Raw genomic sequence first — 24,249 nt, 5'->3', positions numbered from 1 at the left:
CTAGCATTGTTTCTTATACTGTCTTTATTAGTAGTTAGCTTCCTCAGTGACAGAACTTCAGTCTCTGGTATTCTACGATGGACATGAATTTTGCAGCATGCTGTTTATAGGGAACATGAACCTTAATATTCAGTGACTTTACCAAAGCTGCTTCTCTACTACTGATGCTCTTTTCTTCCTGACTTTGGCAGCACCTACTTAAAGGGACAAGAATAACTTCAGGTACTTACTAAAATACTGAAACTTTTCAGGAAAATATTTTTGTATTTCATGTAATAATCTTCATTGCCAATCTTATGGAAAAGCAGAAATGGTTGAGATTACATTTATTCTATTTATTTTACCCAGTCATGCAAAAACATCAGGAGACTAGTTTTAAAGCTTTACTGTAACATATCTGCAAAATACATCATGCCTAAAGGTGTTGATAATCAAGAAATCTGGATTTAACTTCACAAGACAGCAGGATTTTGGACTTTTATGAAACACTTCAACAAAGACTTTTCATATATCTGCTTTTCCATGATAGTGGGATTGCATTAATTTCCTAGGGAATGGGAAATAAAACGCCTTAGTTTTCTAGCAAGCTACTTCATCAGTGATTGGAACTCTGCTTTTGCCAGACCTGTATCCTGACTTCTAAATTTCTCCCTGAAGAAATGAAATGAATTTTACTTAAACTCCAAATTTAATCTGCCACATTTTTAAATGTAATTTTAGTAAGTCTTGTGGTTTTTCTATATGCTTCCTCTTGAAAAAGGTTTCTCAAGATTGACCTTCTTATAGAAGACATTCAGCAGGTTACAGTTGGTTAAAATACGGTGCTTATAAAGTCAAGATTTCCATACCTGAAAAGACCTGGTGAAGGAGTATATAAGTAATTTTAGAATATGTTCTACTAATACTGGATCAGTTAGATTTACATATATATATGTAATTGCACATTATTATAATTATATCAATATATAACTGTTTCTCAATGGCATCATCTTCAGGACTAACTGCCTTATTTGTGAAAATATCTGGCTCTCTCTCTTCTCCCTTTTGCTGCCATTCTTTTAGTCCATTTTTAAGTTTAAAAAACACCTTTGTGAGACAATAAAAACAAAAAGATGAAACTGTAGGTAGAAGAGCATATTGAAAATTACTGACAAATTAAGATTTTCTGTGGATTTGTTTTTCATGCCAGTTTCCCTGTCTTTTATTACCAGAGGTTATAAACAATGATGGCATGTTACTGGACTGAATTTTCCATCAATCTGCTATGTGTATTTTGCAAGGGTGGGACTTACTGAAAATACCACATTTTGCTTCTGGACTAGTTTAATCTGTCATTCATGCTTAGACATATTCATTGAAATGGCAAGGTAATGGCAAAGAAGCCCCAGAGTGTAGTTTGTCCACCAACATCCCAGCCATACTTGTTTCAACTCAGTTTGGTTAGATAGTAAAAATGTGAAAAGGTTATATGATAGCGGAGAACTTAAACAATTTGCCATTAGTTATCAGTGGTTGAAGAAGCCTAAATAGAGACAATAATAGGTAACACTGTCAGTTTCTAAAAACTGTTCGTTGTTAAACAAGGAATAATATAAGATGGGATGACACAATTTGAAGATCAGATATGCAACTAATGAATCAGAAGCACAGCTTCACACAGGACCAGCTGTTTGCAAAAAAGAACATCCATATCTTTTGGAGGAAAATCAGTATCATAGGTTATATATCAATAATTTCTGCTACTGAAACAGTACTGTTAGTTGTGTGATACTCAAATACAAGAAGCAGTAATAGGTTAATCTTGGTATCATTGTTTGTGATGATCATGTCTTAACTCAAAGATCATTGTAAGTAGTTCAATTAACATAATTCATTAATTAAAGAAATAGAAGACAATCTTTTGACAAAGGAGAATTTCATTACTAGAGAAGTAGCTTTAGTCTATCAGGTTAGTACAGTTGCTAAAGAGAAGAAATTTATAAGGTAGCCCCAAAACTTAAGAAAATAAATTCTTTGTATTCTAGTATTGTTATTATTTTAAAAGTTTAAGCTGTTTACATTTTAATTACGTAACTTCTTTAATGCACTAAGAGAGAATCTTTAATACCTTACTAGTAACTTGTTACTTTTGAGATGTTTTAAAAACCATTCAGAAGTTTTAGTGTTTAAGAATGTTAGGTATTTCAAAGATGTGTTGCATAGCTCAGTTTTAGGTATCCAGCAGTTAATTCACACACACACACACACACACACACACCCACTCCTGGGTATATTAATGTAAAATGGGTAAGCAAGTATTCCCATATTTTTGACATGTGGTTATTTTGATGTTTCTTCATCCATTTAGTATATTTTGTGTGTGCTTGTATGTGTTTTGTTTTTTTTAACTAGGAGAATGAGCATTTGAAAAAATTCCAGGTGACTTGGGAACTGCACAATAAACACCTCTTTGAAAATTTGGTCTTTTCTGAACCACTCCTCCAGAACAGCTTGCCGACACTGCTTTCACAGCTCAGGTATTTGTTTAATATGTATAAGAAATTAATATTGGTAACAATAGTATTCTTTATTTGCCTTTGGTACAGTACAGTCACAAGAACTCTTAGGAAGAAGGGATAAGTCTTATTTTAGTAAATTATTGTTGAATACTATTTGCCCCTTTCCTAATACAATTATTATTTTTTTAATTTTGTTACTTCTTTTCCTGAAACCTTTTTGGGCCTTAAATCTCTTTGCAGTAAAATGTGATTAGAAGGTCTTTAAAGTCCTTTCAAACTCTAAGTTCTGAGATATCTATCCAGTCTTTGCTTCCCACTGCCAAATCCTGTTACCTTTTAAGAGATCTTTACCCTCTTTCCCTCCTCGCTGTCATCTTCTCCCACTTCTTCCACACATACAGAAACAAGGTTGTGCTTGCACATTCCTATACAGAATTACTTCCTGAAAAATCAAGACAGGAAAGTTAGTGGAAGAAAAAGACTAAGAAAAAACAGTGAGGAAACAATAGTTTAATTTCTGTTCAGTCATTTTTGACTTACATCATTTCTTTTATTCTAACCTCTCTTTACTTTCTGTATCTTCTCTCTTTCTTCTGATCTTCTCCCAAAATATTTATTATATTAGATGAAGCATTGAGATTTGGAAATGAGTGCCCTGGTGAGGAGTCCCACATTGTATTGCAGAGATTAAGTAAAATGAACCAGAAACATCTTTGAAAGAGGAATCAAAGTAATGAGGGTTCTAAAATACATTTTTAAGTTTTTTCTGAAACTCAGCTGTTTTTTGTTCATCTTACTTGACATTTATTAAATTAATAATAAAAAGTAATTAAAAACCAAATCAGTATTATAGAAGAACACAAATTAGTCTGGTGAGAAAGCCACACACCTACTATTTGGTGAGCACTGTAATAAGGACAAGTCAATATGATAAATGGCCCTTGAAAGATATTCGTATATTTGTTCACATTGCCCCCCAAATGGGCAAAAGTGTGCTGTTTATAAGGTATCATACAATTTTCTTTATCGGGACTAAGTAAACCTCATCTTAGTTTGGCCCATGTTGAACTGTTTTCCTAATTTTAACTTCAAAGTTGAGGGTTTAATGTACAAATGTTTCCATAACATGCATATGTGAAAACTTAATAAAGTATTTGCAAGCCTAGTACCGTAAAGTATTTGTACTGTTTGTATTTGCTTCAGACACTGTGATACTAATCGTTTTAATGAAATTGTACAGTATTCATTCATTTACTTTTCTGGTCCATTTTTTAAAGTATGCCAGTAAAAATTGAAAGAATTATTTCAATGTCAGCATTGTAAATTTACAATAAATATGCTTAGCATATGATCGTTTCTAGTCAGTCTACTATGAGAACTTCCTTATGTATAGAGTTTTGCACAGAAGGTATACTGTTTATTTGCCAGATTCTGTCTCATATTAGAAAAATTAAAATTAAGGTATTAAAGTTTTTCTTAAACATTGTTTTTCATCAGTCCTGTCAATACTTAATGCTGTTATTGATGAGATGGAATACTCATTTTGTTTTCCTCTCTGGATTCCAGTGAAACTTTGTCTTGGAAAATATCTTATACCTTATTATTGGGTGCTGGTTAACCCAGAATGAGCCAAGAAGAGCACTGGGAAACATCCCCCTGCTTTGCTCTCAGTGTGATCACATCTTTGATCTTCTATATTTCATAACTTAGAAAAGGAGACTAAATCTGCTATCTTGCAGGGGTAGGAAGCGGATATCAGTGAGTATGGGCTGCAAAGCTAGTGTTTCCTTTGATATTTCAGTTTTTCAGATTGTTAGTGAGTCTACAACTAAAACTGTAGAAACTGGATTCAGGATTGACCATGAAAAGGAATAACGTAGAAACTGAGAAAGCAAGAGATTACAATGATAGAATAGTTAGCTGTTGTTCTGGCAAAAAACCTACATAATCTGTGGCTTATGGTTAGAAAAAGTGGGGTATTTATATTCCTGGAGTAATATCATGAGTGTTTGAGTGATTATTTGGTACGTATTCCTGTGCAAGGCAGTTTGTAGAACATGAAGAAGATATGGATTCTTCAGGTCTTTAATTTTACAAATAAAAGCCCCTTAGTTTAGAACTGGTCACGTATTTATGACACAGAAATTTAAAATGAATGTAGTTTATGCTTTTCCCAGAACCCATTCACTATTTCTCTCTGCCTCTTCATTTCCCTTTTATCATTTCATCTGCCTTTAATTTGATGTTCTTCACTTCTGCCTATTCCCTCCCCAACATGAAATCCATACCCAGAAACTTGAGAATCAATTAACCTTTTGGAAATTCTAAACTTTTTACATTATAATCATGATTCTTTCAAATATTCAGCTAGGTTTCAGAAGAAATGGAAAAAGTTCCATAGCTGTATGCATATTTGTTTGTTTTTATATTTTGGTGGCTTCACATATCCTTGGAAGGCCACATAATATGAAAAGAGCTCTGAGAGTGAAACCAGAGGAGCTAGGTTTGAGTCTTTGCTTTGCCAAATGGTTGGCTCAATGACCTTGGGCAAGACACTTAACTTCTCTGTTCCACAATTTCTTCATATCTAAAGGAAGGCAAGCAAAGAGGCTCTAAGGTCCCTTCAGACTCTAAGTCTTGGTCTTGGTCCCCTCCAATTGTTGGCATAGTTCACTCAGACTGACATGTTTCTGTTGAACCACAATAAAAACTTCAGATGGTCAGTTCTGCTTGAGAGTTCTATATCATGATTTGAATTATTCTCCTCTTTTAGGTTTTCCACATTTAGATCTTTGTTATACTATGCCAGGAATTTTGCAAAACATGAAGACACAAAACCTGTACTGAAAGGGGGCTTATACTCTCAATAATAACAACGTTATAATTGACATTTCTATAATGGTACAAAGTCTGCAAAGTACTGTACATATGTTATCTCATTTGAGCTGTACAACAAGCCAGCAAGGGAGATACTATAGGTATTATTTTCCTCACTTTAAAGATGAGAAAGCTGAGACTAAGAAGGCAATGATTTGCCTATAGTGACCCAGCTAGCATTAGAGGCAGGATTTCCATGTCTTCTTAACTTTTAAAGTCTAGCACCCCTCTCTATTTACCATGCCACCTCTCATATGCAGCTCTTTAAAAGAGACCAGGTCTAAGGCCCAAAATAAATAGAATTGAAATTATTCTTCATAGCATTAATCCTCACCCCATAGTCACGATAGTAATAATTCAAATTTCTGTAGCACGTTGAGGCTTATAAAAGCTTTCCTTATAATAGCCCCCAAACCTCTAAATAGTCCATTTGTATATTATCCATTTTGCATATAAGAAAACTAAAACTAAGAAAAGAATAGGAACCCTCTAGCTCAGGCCTACTCTAGCTCCTCTTCTTAACCTGAGTCAGTGAACAATAGAGGCATCAAAGAGGAAAAGCCCTGTACATTCCTATAATATGGAAAACACAGTTCACCTTTAGTAGCATGGAGGTATGATGTCCCATTAAACTTGTTGATGTTTTTCTTTTTTTTGTTGTTGTTTTTCTTTTTTTATTATTACTTTTAGACCAGTTGCATTTCTACTCTTGTTTTTCTCTTTTTCTTTCTGTTCTTTCTCTTTCTTTTAACTGGACATTATAAATTTATGTTCCATTTAATTTTGGAAGATGAGAACTGTTTTCTTTATCATAAGCTGAATACATACGAAATTAAGTTGATTATTACTTATGGCCTTTGATTGATGCAAGGCTTCAAAGGTGTTTCCTAAGCCTCCATTTCCAGGTTGTGTCAGGTGGATCTTAATAGAAAAAAAAAGTTCCTACCTCTTGAACTAGTGGCTAAAACTGAACTTTATTTAGCATTCTGCAAGATTTTAGGAAGTAATATGAATACCTTATTCCTTCTATGCTGAAATTGTACTCTGATGTATTATTATGATGTGAAGATATCTCTGGGTTCTCAAAGACTATGATGATGGAATGTAAACCTATTACATCCTTCTAAACTAGAAAGACTTTGATCTAAGCTTGAAAATGTTCATCACCAAATTGACCATGGCAACTCTTCCACACACGTATCCTTGAAATCTCCTATTTGATTTGAATTTTTTTCTTTAAATAAATGAAACGTTTTGGTTATTTGTATCCACCATTTATTTCAGTGGTAGTTTTTTCGATTTCCTACTAAAAGATTTTTTGTTTTTCAGGCTTGGGACAACATCACATGATTCCTGTAGCGAAGATATGTATAGTACCTTATTACAAAGGTATCAGCACTTAGAAGAAGAGATGGGTCGAGTTGCTGAAGAATGGCTTGAATGTCAGAAAAGAATAGATGATTATGTAGATGAACAGGTGAGAATTTTATAACAAGTTGTCTGCTTGATAGTATCTGTGCTGTATGCAGATGTTTTCAATGTATATATTAGTGTACTGTATGTGTAAATAATCGTGAATAGATCAAGCTTTGTATGTGTATGTCTACATATATTCACAAATATTTCTACATCTAAAATGGGTAGCAGTCACTTCAGGGAGACTACAAGGTGGCAGCCCTTCTCCTTGTGTTGTATAAAATTGATGAAAACTGATGCTGAGTGAAGCAGTGTAAACATCAGGAAAGGAAGCCCACTCTTAGCGTGGAAGCTTAGTCTTTCCTACCTGACTATTTTGATATTCCTTTGGCCACTTTTAATGGTACTGAAATGGGAACATGTGGTAGTAGCCTGCTTCCAAGTTTTGTTAGGTCGTGTGTGTGTGCGCGCGTGCACGTGTGTGTGTACATACATGCATATATGATTTATATCAGTCTTGCAATCCAGATGGATGGATAGATTTCACTGGAATGCCCTGTAGTACTGTAGTGCTTTGTTGCCATATATACACACATATATGGATTGCAAGATTGATATATAGATAGATTGATCTATATACATTGATGTATCTATATGCATGAATATAAAATTATAATTTAAATATAAAATTATAATTTATAAATAGCGTTGGTGATAATTTTATTATCTTTCCAGAACTAGAGAGAAAAGGGAAATGAGTCAAGGAGTATTTGGGAAAGCATAAATGGTGACAGGATCCTGATATATTGGTAGGCAGTTGGATAGAATGTGAAGCATAATCTTTGACTAGCTAGGTACAGTGGGTTGAAGATACTTTCTTAATGTCTATTGTATATGCCCCCTTATCTTCTCTGAGACTGCCACCACCCTGAATCAGGCCTTCATCATCTCACCCAAATTACTGCAGAAACCTAATGGTTGGCCTTCTCCTACAAGTCTATCTTCACTCCAGTTCATTCTCGACTCAGCTGCCAAAGTGATCTTCCTAAAGCACAGATTTGACCATGTCGTTCTGGCCCCCATTCATTAAATTTTAATAGTTCCCTTTTACCTCCAAGATCAATCCTCTGGCATTAAAAGGCTTCCATAACTCCTCCCCACCCCCCTTTCTACTCTTCTTATACCTTACTCACCCTCCATGTACTCTTGACATCCCATGACACTGGGTTTTTTTGCTATTACTCAAACAGTGAAATACTATCTCCCAATCCTGGGCATTTTCACTGACTGCCTTCCATGTCTGGGATTCTTTCTTTCCTCATCTCTACCCCATGACTTCTCTGGCTTCCTTCAAGTCCCTCTGAAGTCCTATTTTCTACAGAGAGCCTTTACCAGTTCCTCTTAATTCAAATGCCTTCCCTCCTCTTTGTTGATTATCTCCAATGTTTCCTCTGTGTAGCTTGTTTGTACATATTTGGTTGCTTGTTGTCTCACTCGTTAGACTGTCAGCTTCTTGAGTGTAGGGACTGACTTTTGCCTTTCTTTGTATCCCCGGCTCTTAGAACATTGGCTGATACAGAGAAGAATGTTTCATAAATGTTTACTGACTGATTGACTACTGAAATAAATTTCTATTTATCCACCTATCAGAAAAGTTCAGTTTATGAGTGATGTGAAGCCCCCAAACTGAGTGACTTAACCAGGGTTAGGAGAGTGGTGTACGTAGTTTAGGGGCACTGAACTCAGCAGGTCCAGTTCTATTAAAACAAATATGAGGGATGGGAGGGCAGATTGACTGATTCTGATATAGGAACTGGTGTCCTGGTAGATAGCTGGATAATCCACAGGACCTGAGGGCCACCTCGATTATGGTGGAGTGTGCCCTTTTTTTTTGATATATGCTTTCTTCCTTGTAAGTACTCATAGATCACATACCCCTCACAAAATAAGTTACTTTGGCTTAAACATTTTAACCTGCTGACCAGCTGTGTGATGATCAGTCTCTCTATATCTAACTAGGTTAATTCTAATGGAAGAGACATAACCTGTCAGCATATTGGTAGCTTTTCCAGTTTGATTCCAGAGCACCAAACTCACTTTCACACTGTAACAGATGAGAAAAGAAAGAGAATTCTGGTGGAATCAGAGAATCCATATTTAAATGTATTGCTGTTTATTACCCACATGACCCAGGGGAAGTCACTTAACCTCACTGAAACTCATTTATTTTCATTTGTAAAGTGAGTGGGTTGGATTCAGTGGTTTCTGAGGTCTTTAGACTCCCAATGTGATTCTTTGATTTCTCTAGTGGTGGGCACTCCAACCTTGGAGTGAAGAGCTAGAGTCACAGAGCAGGTTTTGCCCTGATCATATAACAATTAAACAGTTAATTACAATCATTAAGAATTTCAGGTGTCATATATTTTAAATTAACTCAGTAATTTGGCTGTTTTATTTATTTATTTTTAATTATGCCTAAAAGTTAAACCAGGGAATTCAGCTGTACATTGAGCCTTTCTCAAATAAGATTTTAAACTTGTGGTATTGTGGCAAGAGCACTGGCTTTGGAATCAGAGGCCCCCTGAGTTTAGTCCTATCTCTTTTTTTTAACTACTTGTCTGTACTTGAGTCACTTAACCTCTTTATACCCCTGTTTCCTCATCTTTAAGTAAAGAGGCTGGATGAGATTGCCTCTGAGGTTTCCTTCAGCTGTTGAACTGGATTCTGTGGTCTCTTTTTTTTTTTAACCATATGCATGTATGTTTTGTCATGCAAGAAAAGTATTTATGAAGATTTTTTAATGATTTCAAGAATTGAAATTGAATTGAAATGCCGAGTAATATATTTTTTTGCCATTGTGTTTTTGGTGTCCATAGATCATATATGTCATTTGAAGATCTAGGCATCCTAGAAATGGCTCTATACTAACATAGATTGTAATTTTCATGTGTTCTTTTACCTAGATGGCAATGAAAACCAAACAGCGCATGTTAAAAGAAGACTGGGAATTTTTTAAACAAAGACGATTTATTGAAGAACAGGTAAAATTGTATACCTAATGAAGAAGTTTTGGTTGACAAAGTAATTTACTTATTAGTCAGGCACATTGATATTTCTTACCAGGGCATAGACAATGATAATCAGCCTGGCTTACTGCTTTTCTCACAGGTTTCTTCATAGTATAAAGATTTAGAGCTTTTAAGGACATTAAAAATTATATAGTACAATTCTCTCACTTTTATTAACTTGTTCCACTTTGGGGGAGGAGTATTAACAGGTGAAATAGTTCTTGAAAATGTTACAACTTCAATGTTTAGTATATCTAAAGTTCATTATTTGAATTTTGAGTATGTTTTTAATACTGTACTGAAAGTTCATCATAATACTGTCTATAATGATCATAATTTGAGTTTAGCTTATGATTGAGGTCCTTGTAGTACTTCAGTAACTAAACTACCTCTGGTGATTGAATCTAAGATAGACTTATTTTATACTGATTGTCATTCAGTAATGAAGTTTTTTTTGTTAGTGAGTTTGCACTGCCTAATTCTCTTAACTATACTTAGCATGATCTAGAGAATTGTGACAGAAATTTGTTTAATTGAGAAAATTATGGTAAATAGCTTATAGTTATCCTGGATTAAGAAGTAAAAACACAAACTGGGAAAATTAATTTATATTTCACATTTATGATCATTCTGACATCTAGAATTTATAAAAGATTGACATGATTATAACAATTATTCTTCAATAGATAAATGTAGATGTCATTGTAGATGTAGGTCAGATGTAGATGAACAGGTAATTCTTGGGGGGAAAAACCCCACAGATATTCAACAACCATATGAAAAAACCACTGACAATCTGAGAAGTGTAAATTAAAACAACTCTGAGTTTTTACTTAGCAGCCATCAAATAAGTAGAGATATAGAAAAAATTAAATGTCCATGTGGCTGTTGTATAATGAGGGCATGTCATATTCTTATGGTGGAGTTATTACTCCAACCTTTTTGTCAGGTAGTAAATCACTGAGCATTTATTGAGTGTCTAATATATTCCAGCACTGCACTATGTGCTAGTGACATAAAGAAGGGTAAAAAATAGTCCCTGCTCTTAAGGAACTAAGAGCATAATGAAGAAAATGACATTCAAACAACTATATAAAAATAAGATATATACATTATAAATTTGGAGACTGGGGTTCAGTCTCAGAAAGCATTAAGATCAAGAAAGACTGGGAAAGGCTTGTAGAAAGTTGGGTTTTATCTAATATTTGAAGGAAGTCAAAATGCAGAGATGAGGAAAGAGAGAGTTCAAGGCATGAGAGACAGTCATTGGAAATGCTCAAATTCAGGAGATACGGTATCATTTAGGAATAGCAAGGATGCCAGTGTCTTTGGATTTCACAGTATGTGAAGGGAGAGGAACATATAAGAAGACTGGAAAAGGGTAAGGGGACAGGTAATGAAAGGCTTTTAATGTCAGAGGATTGTATAGTTGATCCTGGAAGCAATAGGGAGTTATTGAAATTTAGTGAATCCAGGGGTCGATTTGGTCAGACCTATGCTTTGGGAAGATCACTTTGGCAGCTGACTAGAAGATATAGTGGAGTGGAGAGAGACTTGTGGACCTTTTGCCTCGGTGAACCCTGTGACTGACTATACCTGAAAGAAGTTACTAATGGGAGAAGCGGGTCTTATCTGCACAATAGTGTTCCTAGTAGCAGTATTGGTAGTAGTAAGAACAAACAAAGCAAAAATCCAGCAAGCAATTAGATAGCTATCATTTGGGCAATGGCTGAACAAATTAGCGTATATGAGTATAACAGATTGTTTGTATAAGACCTCTCATTTAATTTAGATAAGAAACTCCTTAGAAAGCAATATGGTACGTGGAATAGAAGGCCAGCTTCTGAGACATGATACATTTCCCATGATGTATACATCACACATGAACCATTTCTCTCCCTTCTTACCTCTCCCCACCTCCATACCCTGTCACGTTCTCCCTCTGTGTGACCTTGGGGAAGCTAATTCATCTCTTTGCAAATTCCATTTCCTTATGGCCAAGTGAGGGGCTTCAAAGAGTAACTGCCAAGGCCTGCAGCTGTGATTCTGTCTGTATGAGATAAAATATACATGTTTTGGGTGTGAGGACATATATGTAGTTTGAGAGACTTGACTATTTCTATAATCATTTGCATTTTGAATTTTATTTGATTGGAAAATGTATTGTAAAATTAAACTGTTCTTTTCTTTATTTACTCTAGCTAAATAATAAGAAAGCACTAGCAGGAGAGAACAACTTCACAGATACCATGAGGCATATGTTGTCATCACGTCTGAGCATGCCTGACTGTCCTAACTGTAATTATAGGAGAAGGTGAGCCTCACCAATAGGTACTCGTTAGAAAATATTTAATCTTTATTTTACCAAATGGAAAACTAGAATGACTCTTTTTTAAAAAAATTTAGTTTTGTGTTGAATATCTTTATAATTCTCCTTAATTCTTAATTAGATGTACTTGTGATGACTGCAGCCTTTCCCACATCCTTACATGTGGCATCATGGACTCACCAATCACTGACGACATGCATATTAACCAACTGCCACTACAAGTTGATTCTGCTCCTGACTATCTTTCTGAGATGCGCCCACCTAGTATGTCATCAGCAAGCTCAGGGTCAGGTTCCAGCTCTCCTATTACAATACAGCAACATCCCAGACTCATCCTCACAGACAATGGCTCTGCCCCAAATTTGTAAGTATTGATTTTTTTTTGGTGAGGTTTCTAAAGTTTCAGTAAACTAACAATAAAAGAGCCATAGATAAATGGTAAAAAAGTTGTCTAAAGAAAATATAGCTTAATTTTTTTTTTCTGAAAGGCAGCTTTTAAAAGATACTGGAATATATAGCTTGAACTTCAAGAGTTTTTTGTTAAATGAAACAGAAAATAAACTGTCAGTTAAAGAAAACCATGTTGGCACATTGGGGATTGCCTATAAAGTTAGAGTTTTAAAATTTTATGTAGTTTGGTAGAAGCAAGTTTTTCATTATTTTAGTGTTAAATTTAATAGTCTTTTTATATGTTATTTTCTCCCTGGAACAATAATGACATTTTAACAGGAAGCAGCTTGAATTTTTTCAGTTTTAAGCTTTTTGTTAAAGCTCCATTATTATATAATAATCTGGAATTAATTCAGTTGTATTGCCAGTTAATTCCTATTCTAGATGAACGATTCCAGTATTTCTTGAGACTGGGGCATCCTTACTATTTATTTGCATTCCTTTTCTTATCTTGCTTTATGCCCAAATTCTTGATAATTCTGAAATACTTTTTAAATTTTGCAATAATATTCATCAGTCTGTCTCAAAATAATATGTAAACTTAAAAAAAAAACACATATACACACCATCTCTTTGTAAGGGATTATCCTGGGATGGCTTGAAAACCAATGCTTATATAAAAGCCTAGATTATTTTGCCAGAACAAAAGGAAAATGTCTAAAGAAATATTTTTAGTCATAGTTTGGTATGAATGCAGTCTATTCAGTAACCACTTATCTTTAATGGCCACAGAACAAAAATACTTTGTTACCTTGTGAAAAGAACGTAGTACTGGAAGTCAGAACACTTGGAATCAGGTCCTAGTTCTTCCATTTACTTACCTTGGACATGTTTCATTTCTCAAAGTTTTTCTCCTGTTTATAAATATAAGAAGTTACAATAGAAGATTGTTATAGCCCTTGTGCCGAGGTTTGAAATAGTTGATGTAAAGTGTGTAATGTGCCATGTCTCCATGAATATAAGCTGCTATTCGTTTAGTAGATAGTGATAAAGTGTTCTGTCTGCAAGGCAGTGTGATAAGCACTGACAGTAGAAATAGATCTGCCACAGTTGTTCTAAATGAGTTTATACTCTAATAGGGGAAGCAGATTGAGTAACTGTACAAGGCAGAGTAAGATGAGGGCAAAGGAAAGGTCCATCAAAGTGATAAAACAATTGAAATGGGAAAAGTAACTTTGGTAAGGTTGGAGGAGAGAAGGAGGGGAATTAGGGGAAGCTCATGGGAGAGGTGGCATCTGAGTTGGGTCTTCAAGAAATAGAAAAAGGTTATCACCAGAAGGAAATGTGTGGAAGTCCATGGAATCTCTTTTGTTCTTGAGGTGTGATGGTGTGGAAAAAGACTCAAAGAGGAGGACTTGGGTAAGAGTAGTGTATGGAGTAGTTCAGTTTGGGAGGCTAGAGTGTATTCAGTTTAACAAATATTCATTAAGTGCATTTTAGGTACAAGGCACTACATTATTCTCCAGGAATAAAAAGACAAAACAAAAGAGTCCTTGAAGAAGGAGCTTGCATTCAGCATGAAAGGAAATGGAATGAGGTAAAATGAGAAAGATAGGTTGGAGCCAAATTATAGCAGATCACAAAAACACCAGAATCAGGAATTTATACTTAGTAGGCAAGGTTTTTAAATAGAGTAGTATCACAGGCATTTCACGTCTAATGAAGCAGAAAGACCTGTATTTGGATCATGGCTCTCTTACTCAATGCTTTGTGACCTTGGTTAGCCAAGGCATTTATTAACCTCTCAATTTCCTCATCTACAAAGTGAGGAATTGACTGCTAGATGATCCTTAAGGTTCCTTCAGTTTTAAATTATATAACTTAAATATGAAAAATTGATTTGGCGTTCCTTAGGTTTCCTCAAGTAAACAATATAGACAAGACATTTAATGGTTAATAGATGGTTTCAATGGACGTATTAGTTATTTTCATTTGCCATTGGTTACATGTTCATTCCTTCTTATGTTGAACAAAAGTCGCAAGGGTTAAGATAGATATTATATTGTCAGAACTCGGAACTTTAAATAAATTTTTAAAAGTTTTTAAAAATTGTTTAACAAGTAATTGGGGGGAAAAACAAAATACTATTTTAAAAATAAAAAAGAACTGTCCAAAGGTAGGAAAGCCTACCTCAAGAGGTGGCTGGGAAAACCTTAAGTGTAGAGAATATCCAGAAAAGCCAAGTAATCAACAGTGTCAGAGACTGCATAGAGACTGAGAAAAGACTGTTAGATTTAATAATTATGAGATTGTTAGTAACTTTGTAGAGAGCAGTTGCAATTGAAAGATGAAGCCAGATGCCAGACTGAAGAGAGTTTAAGAGAGAAAGAGGAGAAGAAGTGACAAGTACAGATGATTTCCTCAAGGAGTTTAACCATGAAAGGGGGAGATAAAGGATGACAGCTTGCAGGATAAAGTAATGTTTTCGTTTCTTTTAAAGGATGGGAGAGACATGGGTGTATTTGTAGGCAGCAAGGAAAAAGACAGTAGTTAAGGAAAGATTAAAGATAGGCAAGAGAGTAAGGATGATAGGGAAATCTGCTGGAGAAGATGAGAGGAGAGGGGATCAAGGAGGCATAAAAAAGAATTTTGCCTTGACACAGAGAAGGCCTACTTCTTCATGAGAGATGGGTGAAAGAAGAGATGGTAGGGAAAGACAGCTGAGGGATGTGATATGAGGAGGGAATAAGAAGGAGCTATTGACAAATGGCTCTGGATTTTTTTTTAGTGAAGTGTAAGGTGAGGTCCTCAGTTGAGAGTGAGGGAAGCAGGTGCTGTGGGAGGCTTGAAGAAAGGACAAAGTTCAGAAGAGCCATTGTGAGGATGGGTGTTGCAAACTAAGAAGGGAAACGAATGTGAAAGAGATACCCTGGATCAGGGAAGGCTCAGTTCAGAATATGTAACACAAGTTGTAGTAGACCCAAACAGCACAGTTTTGTTGCGTTCTCCATCTTATCTCTGCAGCCTCTCAATAGTAGTAACTGTGGCAGATGGAGAGAGTAATGGAAGGTTGGGGTTTGAAGGGAAGATGGTACAGCCAGTGGAGGTGAGAATCTAGAATAAGGATAGGAGTTGTAAGGCAGGAAAAGATTGAATGATAAAAAAGTTATGGTCAGATAAAGCTCTTTTGGAGTTCATGAATATAGAACCTTTTGTGGGTAATGAAAAGATGAGGCATGTGACTATCTAGTTGAAATGGGGTAGAGGTAAGAGGCATTGAGTAGATGAAAGAACTGGAAAGTTAGGGTGTTTGGAGGACTACTGTTGTATAAGTTGAAGTTTCCAAGTATGAGAGAAAGATTTGGGGAGGAGAGCACTTAACTGTGGAAGAATGCTTGTGTGATAAATTTGAATGGTGTTACCCTTGGGAGTATCTGGATGTAGCCACAGAAATCAAGGAATACTCCACCATCATGACCAGTAAGCTGGGGGAAATTGTATAAAAGTACAGTGTCAGCAGGAGAGAGCTAGGTGTCCGTAAGTGCCAGAAGATGGAAGAAATGAGAAATAGGAAAGTTTATGATGAAAGCAAGTTTGTTAATTACAGAGAGCAGAGTTGAAGTGGGTAGATTTGGACAACACAAGGGCTTTAGCACACTGGTATTCTCTAATTTGTGTCTTCCAGTAAACCTCATTATTTGAGAAATGTGATGGTGCGTTTTATTAATTTTGTCATTACTTAAAAAGAATTAAAAGAAAATTGCCTCTATGGCCTCTTGATATTAATACGTGAAACTGATGTTAGCATTTGTTGTGTTACCACATTTACATTGTCTTTTTAATTTTTTTATTTAAGACAATGCATTTGTTTTTCTCTAGGGCCTCAAAATTGCTAGTTATGGTGTGTGTTGACTTCCTCTTTTGCCGTCGGGTGGGGAAGATCTGGGGAAAGTACATTTGTCCCCCCAAATACTTACATTATCCTTTCTTATGGCATGTATGCAGAGTCTGACCCCAACATTGTTAGCATATCCAGATTATATTGAAGACCGTGAGGGGGGAAAGAACAAGCATTTATTAAACATCTACTAACTGTGTTACCATGAACTATGCTAAGTACTTTACAAATACTGTCTTGTTTGATCCTTATAACAACCCTGTGAAATACGTTCTGTAATCCCCATTTTACACTTGAGGAAACTTGAGGCAGTCAGAAGTGAAGGGACTTGCCCAGAGTCACACAGCCAACTAAACATTTGAGACTGGATTTAAACTCTGGTTCTACTGACTACAGAGCCAGCACTCTTATCTACTGTGCCACCCACCTGCTGTAAATGTATGGATACCTATTTTTATTGTCACACATTTTCTCCAGTTCTCATGAGTTTTGGAGAGGAAATGTAGGTTAGTAGGAAAAGCGTCGGATTTGGAGTCAAGAGGGGTTTTAAGTTCTGGCTCCACCGCTTTTTTCTGTCTGACTTTTGACATGTCACTAAGCCTCAAAGTTTCCTTAAGCATAACAAAGGACTTGTGATATTCGTACTACTACCTCATAAGGTTGTTAGAAGGAAAAAGCTCTTCCATACGATGTAATAGTGTAATATAATACAGTGTAGTATCATCATCATAATATTCTAGTATATAATAATATAGTATACAATAGTGTATAGTATACTATTATATGAAACATAGATTTCTATAGTATATTATTTTATTATACTATTATATACTATAGTCTTGTATGATACACTGTTAATATACAATAATAGTATATTGGTTTCTGTGGATTTCTATTGGGTGTTACTATAGTATTTTGTGTGCTATTCTATTGTACTTTATATAATATAGCATACTATCTCTATAGGATATTGTATAGTATACTATTATATACATAACACTGTAGTATACAATAATGGTGTGTGTGTATAGTATAAATATTGTGTACATACAATAGTACACTATACTGTATTCTAAATGAATAGTATACTACGTAATATTCTATACAATTTCTAATAAAAACATAATATACATATAATAGTAGAGTATGTTATACTATACTATCATACATAGTACAGATAGTTCTTGCTTTACATAAATTCACATTACACAAATTTGACTCTACATAAAGAATTCTGAAAGAAATCCACATTCCAAAAAAAATTTACAAAAATTCCATATGCAAAGCAGAGTCTGTGTGATACAGACAGCTTAAACAGTTTGGGGAAGCTGAGAAGCATCTCTAAGTCAATTCCTGCATGTCTGCGGACAGGGAGTGATACTTTGCTTTTCACTCTGTTCAGTAGTGATCCTTATGTTTGTACCATGGCTGGTGGCAGACATACTCTTGGGGGGAAAAGTGAACCATCTCTTAATTAGAAAACTGTCATTGATAACGTGTGAGCTTAGTCTTGCGGCGTTGACTATGAATAACATGGTGAAGGATGGTGCCTTGGTACAGGAGTACACGAAAAGCAGTGCTTGCATGACATTGACTTAACTGTTGAAACAAAGGAAAGGTGCTGTTCTACAGATGAAGAAACTATTAACTATACGGATAGAAGACCACACTTAAAAGAATATTCTTTTAAGATTGATGACAAATTCAAGCTAAGGCTTGAAGCCTCTTTGAAGATTTAAAGATAAAATGCCCTGAGGGAACTCACGTATTTATGGCAAGCAGTGGTTAGTTTGCACAATTTAAAAATCATGCAAGATTTCATAATGTGCAATTGTCAGGAGAGGCTGCTAGAGCAGATATTGGAGCAGCAGAGAAATTCCCAGAGTTCCTACAAAAAATAATAATGTCCCTACTTTTGCCGTAGCAAATCTTTCCTGTAGAGAGAACTGACCTATTTTATCAAAGAATGCCATCTTAAACCTACATCTCAGTGGAGGAAAAACTATGCCAGGGCAGAAAGCTTTGAAAAATAGTTACTCTTCTGCTTGGAGGGAATACATCTGGGACTTGCAAATTAAAACCTTTTCTTGTGCGCTGCTCAGAAAAGAATCAGCAAGGCAACAGTACTTGTGCATTATTTCAGTAACCCTAAGATATGGATAACTCTTGTCATCTTTGAGCACTGATTTATGCACTGGTTCTTTCCCAAGAAGTTTTGTAATAATAATGGCATTCTTTTTAAGATTCTGCTTATTTTGGATAATGTCCCAGGTCACCCTCCCCATATGGATAATTTTAATGAAAATGTAAAAGTGGTCTGTCTTCCCCTCTAACACTACCTCATTACAACCTTTGGATTAGGGAATGATTTCAAATTGCAAGGCATATTATTTACACATTTGCTCAGGCAATTGCAGCTTTGGATGCAGATAAGGATTTGACTGGGCATCTAGGTGGCACAGTGGATAGAGCATGGGCCCTGGATTCAGGAGGACCTGAGTTCTACTCTGGCCTCATACTTACTATCTGTGTGACCCTGGGCAAGTCACTTAACCCTGTTTGCCTCAGTTTTCTCTTCTGTAAAATCAGCTGGAGAAGGAAACGGCAAAGCACTCCAATATCTTTGCCAAGAAAACCGCAAATGCGGTCACAGAGAGTCGGGCACAGTTAAAACAACCGAACAACAACAAGAGAACTCGACATTGAGAGCTTCGTGGAAGTCCTATAATATTTACTATGCAACCTAGAATATTCCCATGCTAAGGCATGGGAAGATGTAACAAAAACATGTATGAAAAGAGCTTGGGGATAAGTGTGCCGGCAGTTCTTTGTGGATTTGACAAAGATGAAACATTGGAAGAAGTGAGTAACCAGATTGTAAAATTAGCACAAGAATTGGAGCTAGAAGTAGATGAGAATACTGTGGAGGAGTTGATTGAGTCTCATGGAGAAGGCCTGACAAAGGAGCATCTGATCGAGCTGCTGGTTGCAAAGACTGCAGAAGGAGAAAGGAAAGCTTTGGAACCCAAGGTTAAACCAGAAAAGGTTCACAACAACAGTACAATTGGCAGAAGCATTTCATTATTTGAGTAAAATTTTTTCTTGTATTGAAAAGAGGGATCCAAATACTTAAAGATTTTTAAAAGTTCAAAGACTAGTTGAGGTTATATAATACTGCTTGTTATCATCAGATATACAAGGAAAAAAAAGAGAGCCACTGTCCAAACATCTCTTGATGGCTTCATTTAAAAAGCTGCACGGCAGCCAACCACCAGGCTAGGTGCAGTGGGTGGGGAAGAGGCAATATACTGCACACCTGTGTTAACTTTACTGTACAGTATTGTGCATACTTTATCATTAACTTTACCTTTCATTTCATAATTCTCTTTGTTATCATGGCACAGTGTTTCGTATGTCTGCATTGTAGTATATCTTATGAATTGCGTAAAAGTATTCTTTTGTGTATACCTTTGTTATCTAGGCTGAGTGAAGTAGGTAAATAGGGGCAAATTCACATTATATAAAAATCAAGAGGTCTGCATAGCAGTCCACTTACATAAAGTGAAAATTGTCAGTATATTAATAGTATAGTTTACATCAATATAGTATAGTAATACACCATAGAATTCCATACTGCTTCTATTGTTACATGTTGTTTTCCTAATTAAGCAGCACTAAAATATAATTTAACAATAATTCTGTGACATTTTATTAGAAATTTGACATCCCTTGTCTGGAGCTCCAATTTCCTCATTTATAAATTGTATATGACAATACACTACCACCTCGCGGGATTATTGGGAGGAAAGTGGTTATGTAAATCTTAAAGAGCAAGACATTTGTGAGTTCTGTCATAGTAAAAACAGTAGTAGCAACTCACATTTATAAAATATTTTAAAGTTTGCCGAGTAGTTCATGAAGAATAATCTAGTAGAGTATGTAATAGAAATATTTTCCTTATATTTCAGGAAAGCAAACTTGAGCTCTCAGCAGTGGCAAGTCTTGCCCAAGTTTGAAGAGCTATTATGTACCTAACAGCAGGATTTGAACTTAGATCTTCTAACTTCATATGCCGTACTCTTTGCACTTTGCCACGCTATCATCATTATTACTAATAGTAGCTTTGAAGTGTCCTCTACCCAGAATGGCCTTACAATTTTGTGTCCTGTTTTGTTTTTGCTCCTCAGTGGTAGTGATGATGAAGATGTTGCACCTTTATCAGCTAAATTTGCTGATATTTATCCATTGAATAACTATGATGATGCAGAAGTTGTAGCCAACATGAATGGAATCCATAGTGAACTAAATGGTGGAGGTGAAAACATGGCATTGAAAGATGAGGTACAGTATGAATTTGGTCATAGATAAGGAATTAGCTGCCTAACATGCCTCGTTGATGGCATTAAAATCTGCTTATGTTGGTAGTCATGCACGCTTTTTCCAGAAGTAACTCAGGTTGTCATTTCTTCAATATATGTGTCCCAAAAGTCTTAATGGAATTCTTTTAATAGTTTGTAAGGTAAGAGGGTTGGATCAGATGTCTTCTGAGATCCCATCCAACTCTTCTTCTATGGTTCTATGTGCATTGATTCTGTCAAAGGTCAATGTATATAAGATACGACAATTAGCTTATAAAATTTGCACCATATCTTCCCATTTATCTTCTTCTTAAAAATCCATAATAGAATTATATTTTATATCTTAGAAATTTCATTATCCATAGTTTGGACTTCTGTCCAGGACTTTTTTTTAAATGAATCAATGTGAGTTTACACAGCCAGATTTACAGAATTCTAAATTGTCAATTAATAAGTAACTTTAAACTTGTAGTCAGCTTTCTTATTACAAACTAATAAACACCAAAGGGATTTATTTGAAAAACATAATTTCTTTAAAAAAAATTTTTTTAAAGTCTCCTCAGGTAAGCAGCACTAGTAGTAGTTCCTCAGAAGCTGATGATGAAGAAGCAGATGGAGAGAGCAGTGGGGAACCCCCAGGAACTCAAAAGGAAGAAATAACTCTAGGAAAAAGAAGTCCCAGAAAAGATGAAGCTAAAGTGGATAGTCCACCACCATCTTATCCAAGTCAACAGGTATAGGGTAGTTTGTTATTAAAGGTATTTTAGCTTGACATATGACCCTTTCTGAACTTTTTTTTTTTATATCATAAAGTCATCAACTTCTGAGATTCAGATTAAGGGAAGTTTTCTTTTTCTTTTTTCTTTTTTTTTTATCTTCCCCACCCCACCAAAAGCATTATTAAATATAGCCACATTTCTACTTTATTTCCTTTGATTCAATTCATAATACCAAAGCTTAGTTTTGCAGTAACCCATTTATCTCAAAGGATATCACAGTCTTCCCAGAACTCTCCAAAATTAACTTTATAAATGCTTTTTACTTACCTAATTCGGTGATCTTTGATTTTATTCAGGAGGGCACTACTACCTCCAAAGCAGATCAGAACTCCTTTAGGACTTAATAGATAATTTTAGAGAGTTAGTATGTCTGGAAAATTCATTAACCTATGACAAGTCTGATGACAAGCCCTTCTGACCTGGTATCTATACGTTCCATTTTTAGATCTTAAAGCCTTTCCAGTATAATGGAGCCTGCCAGAGTTATACTGCCTCTTCTACTCTTTTTGAACAAAGCATTTCCTCTGTGTCACAAGATAGCAAAGTGGGACTTTAATTTACTTTTTCTTTCAAATATGTCTTTTAGAAGAAAGATAAAGGGAGTGTTATAAAATTATATAAACAATAATGGAGTATTATTATATCTCCAAAAAGATTGTCCTCTTTCTCTCTCAAAGATCTGCTTTGTAATGAAGGGTACCCTTTGTGAAGTTTTTTCTTTGGGGCTTAAGACCATGCACACACGCGCACGCTCACACACACACACACACACTCCAGTTTTGAAATAAGTAACCCTCCACTATTGTCACGATTCTTTGTTCATTTTCCATTTCTCCAAGGACACATACCCATAGACAGTTTAATTCTTCCACTACTCAAATGGGGGGCAGGTGGGGGATTGTTTTATTTTTTGCCACCTAGCAACTTCAGAGATTATTATGAGCTTAATAAAACAATCTTGGCAAGCCAAATCAAAAAGTTCTCATGAGGAATTACTGTATGAGTGCAAAGTAGTGATATTTTTAATCCTTACAGCTTGGGACGTTTCATTTGCTATGTGTGTTTTTATAGGTTACTTCACTTTTAAATGACAGTGAAGATAATAGTAATCTTCAGGATAAATTAATATCTCTGGGTTCTATGATTAACACAAGTAATCCTCTACTTGATTAGAAATTTCTAGCCATATAAATTTTATGTGAGATAAAATGAGGAGTGGTTGGGGGTTTTGGTGGAGGCAGGGAGAAAATTATGCCATCATGCTAGATGGAAAGAGCATCGAACAATGCTAATTCATTTTGGGAAATGGAAGGACCCAAATTACAAATAAGCAACTCTTACATTTGAGAAAGTGATTTTTAGAGTGCTATAGGCCTATTCTTCATTTATGAAAGAAATTACAAATGAATAGAAATTTCATTTTTGTTAACATCTCTCCACTTTTATTTAGTTGATTATGTTCATTAAAAATTCTCTCGGTTGACTGATTGCCTCAAAGGGCCTTTGTACTTTGATTTAACAAATCTAAGGCCTTTAGTACTCATATAAAAGGATGAAATCTGTAGAATTCCATATTTCTGTAAATCAGATCACAATTTAGTGCCATGTATGGCAGTTCTAAAATCTTTTATTAGCTTTCTTTGCAGTTTGGATAATTTACTTAGGCAATGTAGATGTATTGCAGGCAAATCAGGCCAGGCATGGCAAATCCATTAATTTCAGCCAATTTGACAAGTGATAGAGTCAGAACAATTGTGGAACAATCTGCATTGATCATTAAGATTGCAAAAATGAAAGGCTTTTCAAAGATCTTTTCATTTTGCACTTATAGATGTGGCTTCTGTTGCTTCCGTTTCTTTTATACTACTTATTAAGATTTGAATATTTCCATTTAAAATGAAGTCTTCCAACATATCTGGTCCATTTCTTGCTGGCAGTAACTAGAGTATGACAGTGCGAATGTGTCTATCTTTCTCCTGTATAAGTGTACTTCATGTCCAAAGATTCTGTGACAGCACTACTATACTTAAATGGTTCTAGCATATGTTAAGTTGCTGTTCATATTTTTAAAGGTAATCCTGAGCCTTGATGATGGAGGGGGAGAGTACAACTAGGTTTATTCTGACTCCCTTGATTTGTATCCAGCATTGCTCATGCTTGTTCATAATGCATTTTTTAATCTTTGTATTTGTAGTTTAACTGCTGTTCAGAGACAAATTACATTTTGTGAGATTTTAAAGATAATTCCTTAGTTTATCTAATAAATAGGTAATATTTTTTTCATTTTAGGCTGACCCAGGTCTAAATACTTGTGAATGCCATGTCTGTAAACAAGAAGCTTCTGGTCTGACTGCATCAGCACTGGCAGCTGGCCGTCTTCCTACTGGTCACCAGTTTATGAACCCAGAAAAACCTGCACATCCTGCACTTCACCTTTACCCTCATATTCATGGACATTTACCTTTACATACTATTCCACATCTGCCTCGTCCTCTTATTCACCCTACTTTGTATACGGCATCCCCCTTTACACACAGTAAGGTAAGTCATATTAAAGAGCTGCCATATATCTGTTGTTAGAGCAGTTTTAACCAGTTGCTTCTGTCTTGAATGAATAAACATTATGAAAACACGTA

At 35.4% G+C, this 24,249-nt stretch overlaps 1 protein-coding gene across 2 annotated transcripts in view; it reads left to right on the top strand.

The window, feature by feature from the left end:
- The window catches only part of FAM193A (family with sequence similarity 193 member A), a 251,271-nt gene that overhangs the window by 185,835 nt on the left and 41,187 nt on the right, over positions 1-24,249 (top strand). Inside the window, exons 7-14 of one of the 2 annotated variants that reach the window (XM_036763452.1) lie at positions 2,392-2,516; positions 6,705-6,852; positions 9,755-9,832; positions 12,061-12,173; positions 12,310-12,552; positions 20,664-20,817; positions 21,389-21,568; positions 23,903-24,154. In XM_036763452.1, coding sequence (XP_036619347.1) covers positions 2,392-2,516; positions 6,705-6,852; positions 9,755-9,832; positions 12,061-12,173; positions 12,310-12,552; positions 20,664-20,817; positions 21,389-21,568; positions 23,903-24,154 — 1,293 coding nt within the window. The remainder of the gene's footprint in view (positions 1-2,391; positions 2,517-6,704; positions 6,853-9,754; positions 9,833-12,060; positions 12,174-12,309; positions 12,553-20,663; positions 20,818-21,388; positions 21,569-23,902; positions 24,155-24,249) is intronic. The other variant, XM_036763451.1, reaches the window with a different exon arrangement.

The sequence above is a fragment of the Trichosurus vulpecula genome, chromosome 6 (genome assembly GCF_011100635.1).
Source record: "Trichosurus vulpecula isolate mTriVul1 chromosome 6, mTriVul1.pri, whole genome shotgun sequence".
In the NCBI taxonomy this organism is placed as follows: Eukaryota; Metazoa; Chordata; class Mammalia; order Diprotodontia; family Phalangeridae; genus Trichosurus; species Trichosurus vulpecula.
The sequence above is the reverse complement of the archived record's forward strand: the minus strand, read 5'-3'. Positions and strand labels throughout refer to the sequence as shown.